A 4,956-nucleotide genomic window follows, 5' to 3' on the forward strand; every position below is an offset into this window, starting at 1 on the left:
CTCGGCAATGACACTGGAAAGAAAAAAGGTAAGAGGACAGCAAGGTGACCCAAAAGCAGAAGCAAGTTTCACACGTACCAGGCGTCCCCTGTTACTCAGCTAAATAGTTTGTGGTGGTTCATACCCCACCACCTCTCTTCCCCACATTATAAATTCTGATTATATGCAATTTGAAAGGCATAATAGCATTGTGCAGGCAGCTTAAGGCATTGAGATAAACATGGGTTTATTCACAATCTTGTTTCCTGTAACTATAATCTTCTCTGTATGCATGTGCTTCTCTCAACAGGCCCACGTTGCCCGTCTCCACCCCAAATATCAACCAGCTGATGATGCCTCCAAGGCGGAAGGAACTGCAATCTTTCGTCTCACAGGGAACGTCGTTCCATTTGGGTAATTTTGAAGACAATCAGAATTTCATTCTCAGTTCTTAATTCATGATTTGTTTTAGAATATGTAACAGAGTTTGGTGGATTTGCAGGCTGTATTTCATTAATATGTCAGTTGGGAATCCTCCAAAGCCATACTATCTGGATATTGACACTGGTAGTGACCTCACCTGGCTCCAGTGTGATGCTCCTTGCAAGAGTTGTGCCGAGGTATGCAGCTTAGGCCAGTCCACGCATTGCTTATTTCATTGGAGTAATTTGAGTAGATTGTAGATGCATTCATACAATACATAGGTTAGGTAGCAGACCTATCCCACATGCAGACAATGGCCAGTACTTTGCTGAATTCTATTTAATTCTCTGATTTTGTGTTCGCCAATTTTTTTATAAGCCAAGTTATGAGCCTGCTGTGTCTAGAGTTGATTCTGCATTTTGGTCTATCCCACTGCAGAAAATGACCAGTATTTTGGCGAATTTCTGTTCCCTGATTTTTAACAAGCCAGGTAATGAGCTTTCTGAGTCCCAGATTTGGCTTTCCAATTTTTGTTGGTAGTAGGCCCATCACACTTGCTAGCAATCATCTTACTGTGCCAAGTTTATGTTCCCCGAATAATTTCAATTTATGTTCTCTGATTTGTCATAAGCCAAGTTATTAGCCTGCTGAATATTGGAGTTGACTTTATATATTGGGTCAGTAGCACATGCGTTGCTTTCTTTTATTTATGCATGCATTCCAATCTGGCATTGAGCATGCTGGATTTCTAGATATTCATGGTATTTGAGGTAGAATTCATGGTGCTTGACAGGACCCAATTGATGCATATGAAACTTGGTTTCTACTTTGATCGCATCTGCATGATGGGTTGCATATGTTGTATGTTCTGTTAGTTGTCTTTCTGCATTTCTCTCTTGGATATGTCCTAGGCACTTCCTTGAGGTACTGTAATGGATGTATTTGACTCTATGCATTCTCAGCTTTTTGGGTCATCAGTGGGCACTTATTATTTCTTGAATTCATTATATCTTGCTTTCGGCAGTTTGAGACTACATGAGAGGATTATGACTTCTGTGCAGGTACCACATCCGTTGTACAAGCTAAAGGCAGGCTCCCTGGTGCCAGACACCGATCCTCTGTGTGCTGCTGTGCAGGCAGGGAGTGGCCACGAAAGACCTTCCTCTCAACAGTGTGATTATGATGTTAAGTATGCCGATCAAGGATCTTCCTTGGGAGTCCTTGTTAGAGACAGTGTTCGGACCTTGCTCACCAATGGAACTGTGTTGACAACTAATTCCGTTTTTGGGTATGTGTTGCTTCTTTTAATCGGTGTGTTTGTGTCAGGTAGAATTCACTTGTTTCAAACAACTTCTAAGACTCTGAAAATTACTAAATTATGGAATCTAAGAACAGACCTTACTGCTTGTCATGGGCATAAAAATAAATCGAGGTGACCAGTCATGTTAATTTATTTATTTTTTTGTGTGAGAGATAGGTGTGGATATGACCAACAGGGACCTTTGGCAGAGTCCCCTGCACGCACGGATGGTGTTTTGGGCCTTGGCAGTGGTATGGCAAGTCTTCCATCTCAATGGGCAAAGCAAGGCCTTATCAAGAATGTCATAGGTCACTGTATTTCAGGAGAGGGACAAGATGGGGGATATATGTTCTTTGGTGATGATCTCGTACCCACCTCAGCCATGACATGGGTTCCCATGCTTGGCAAGCCATCCACGTAAGATCAAATTAAACCCACTTTTTCTGCTCTCCGTCATTTCAATTTAAAGTTCAGCATAATCAATTAGAATATTTTTCGACATATTTCCTAAAAATAACCCTGGGCCTCAACACATAAAAATTTCATCAATGTAATAGGCACCAAATCATAGTTCATCACATACCAAAATTCACGTTTAATTTCAGCCTCAAAGAACATAGTATAAATACACTTCTTAGTCTCACTGAGCTGCTAATCTTGAATACTCTGATTCATCAGAGCCTTCCTGTTTTGAATTCATTTGTGCTGATTATTTATTTGAACCAGAATTTGTGTAAATTGCATGAACTCCCGATTTCTCTCCTTTCACATGCTTCAGTACAAGAACGATGGAGAATCTGGATAAGGCTATTCATCTACAGCCTTGAATAACGGATGGGACAAAATTCCTCCAGATCCCCACCATGGTCATTTTAGGTTTCAGAATATTCACAATGTTGTTCTTCATCTTCATTTTGTGTTCCATTTTACAGACGACCGGTCCTCTAGAGTTTTCAACTTGCTCAGACACATCTGCGGTTAATTCCTGTAATTCTGGTTTCTATACCCTGAAATACAGCACCAAAACCATTATCCTTCTTCTTCGCTTAGGAAGTTCGTGTTCCTCCAAATTAACTATACTCTCTGACAAGTATATTTCCCTCATAAAGCTAGTTTGCTATCTACTTACAGTAGCATCCTGCATTTTAGACTTGGCCAATAATTCATAGGGACACTGAGTTGCATCATAGGCCTCTAGTTAGAAACAACTCCCATGTCTTCTGCTTTAAGAATAAACTTGAAATCCCTTATAAATCAACTTTCTTGATTTACTTTGTTATTTACAATTAATCTAGGAACTTCTACTAACACATTGTTCTCTTGTTTCACAGTAAGCACTATGATGTGGGGGCTGCACAGATGATGTTTGGGAAAAAACCCCTTGACAAAGATGGAGATGGAAAAAGGCTAGGAAGAATAATATTTGATAGTGGTAGCTCCTACACATACTTCACAAGTCAAGCTTATGGTGCTTTCGTCTCAGCTGTAAGTGTCACAAATTACACTTCCATTGTACTATAAGGACTTTGTCTCTTTCTAATTATGCAATGTTGACAGGTTAAAGAAAACCTACGTGGGAAACATTTGGAGCAAGATTCATCAGACTCATTCCTACCACTCTGTTGGCGCGGGAAAAGTAGGTTCAGGTAAATGGCTTTGGTTAGGTTTGAAAATCAAGTGCAAGTTCAACTTCAACAATTCAATCTCAGGCCTATTTGAAGTACACATTATAAAAACTACGGCCAGAATGTCAAGTGCATGTTCCGTTTCAACATTTTAATCTTAGCCTTATTTAGACTTCAAGTTATAAAAACTATGACCATTGGCAAGATACTAGTATCCTGAATGCTTCCTGGGTTTTGTGAAATGTATCAGCTCTGTTGCAGAGGCGGCACCATACTTTAAATTGTTAACACTTAAATTTGGAAGTGCCGGAGCAAAACAGATGGAAATTTTTCCAGGAGGCTATTTGGTCATCAGTGTAAGCTTGCATAAGCTTTGACATACTCTATGAGAACTGTATTTTACTACCAGATGAGAGTGTAACGTAAGATAGCATTCAAGGATAAATATTATGAGTCTGCCAAAGAAGATATTATTGCAGAAGCTATTTATTGATTAAGCTTAATGATTGCTATGAAGCTATTTATTGATTAAGCTTAATGATTGCTATGACAAAAAAATATTACTGCTGAATGATTTTCAATGCACAGGAAAAAGGTAACGTCTGCTTGGGAATCTTGAATGGTGCTGAAGTGGGTAATTTGGACACGAATATTCTTGGAGGTAATGAAACATCATATTGTTTTTCTGCTTTTTGTTTGTGTTTGTCAGGCTGATTTTTCTATAAGCATGGCATGAATGGCCTTGGGCGGGCTTGTACCTAGAGCAGTGGAGGCATGCTCTTAATCAACATGTTGGTGATGGTATTAAGATAAAGTAACAAAAGTGTGTTGCATTTTGCAGATATATCTTTTCAAGGGCACCTTGTTGTTTATGACAATGAGAAAAACCAGATCGGCTGGGTTCACTCAGACTCAAATTGCAAAAAGATTCCCGAGTTCTGAACCTTCTTCGTTTACCTATGATTTTTATTCTATAAGACTTAGTGCAGTTTTTATTATTTTTCATATAATTTTGTACGTGAGAGAGATATGGCAAGCTGAGAACTAGTAATTAAAATGGGAGAGATTGGTGAAGTTGGTTAGATGATATCATTGTACCCATATTTGATGAGTTTTAATATAATATTTGGTTCCATACGAACACTCATGACACCAAGAATCATTTAGATATTAGAGATATTTCTTAACTTGAACTTTTTTTTCCTTGTCAAATTGATAGATTGAGAACCTCATCAACCACAAAACAAGTACTCCGAAATGAAAAAACTAAAATTTTTGAGTTGCAATCAAAATACGTTATGTAATGTATATGAAAAGAAAGCACAGAACTATCTTGGTACAATTAATTACTTGATAAAGCACCAAAAAGTACACTTAAAAAGGACAATTTGCATTCAGCAGCCCATTAATAGTAAATAGTCTCCTCCAGTAAAAGGATATAAAACAAAAGAAGACTTGAATCACATTTAACATCCCATGAAGAGAAAATAATCTTCTCCAGAAGAAATATATAGCATTAAATGTTGAAAGTTTGACAACTAATTATGTAAATTTGGGTAAAATGTAACAAGTTAGTTTTATACCGAATCATCGGTTATGTAACTGAGGATGCACATATAAAACCAAATG

General features: G+C 38.1%; 1 protein-coding gene across 1 annotated transcript; it reads left to right on the forward strand.

The window, feature by feature from the left end:
• The first annotated feature begins 220 nt into the window (after positions 1–220).
• Positions 221–4,269, forward strand: LOC149204506 (aspartyl protease APCB1-like). The gene is made up of 9 exons (XM_089393305.1): positions 221–393; positions 482–599; positions 1,464–1,690; positions 1,880–2,119; positions 3,034–3,187; positions 3,260–3,348; positions 3,578–3,683; positions 3,916–3,988; positions 4,169–4,269. Exons 1-9 carry the CDS (start codon positions 221–223, stop codon positions 4,267–4,269), a joined length of 1,281 nt encoding a protein of 426 aa, XP_089249431.1.
• Positions 4,270–4,956: the final 687 nt, after the last annotated feature.

This window comes from Pinus tabuliformis, chromosome 1_2 (assembly GCF_031772625.1).
Source record: "Pinus tabuliformis cultivar Carrire ecotype Pingquan chromosome 1_2, CPIR1, whole genome shotgun sequence".
Classification (NCBI taxonomy): Eukaryota; Viridiplantae; Streptophyta; class Pinopsida; order Pinales; family Pinaceae; genus Pinus; species Pinus tabuliformis.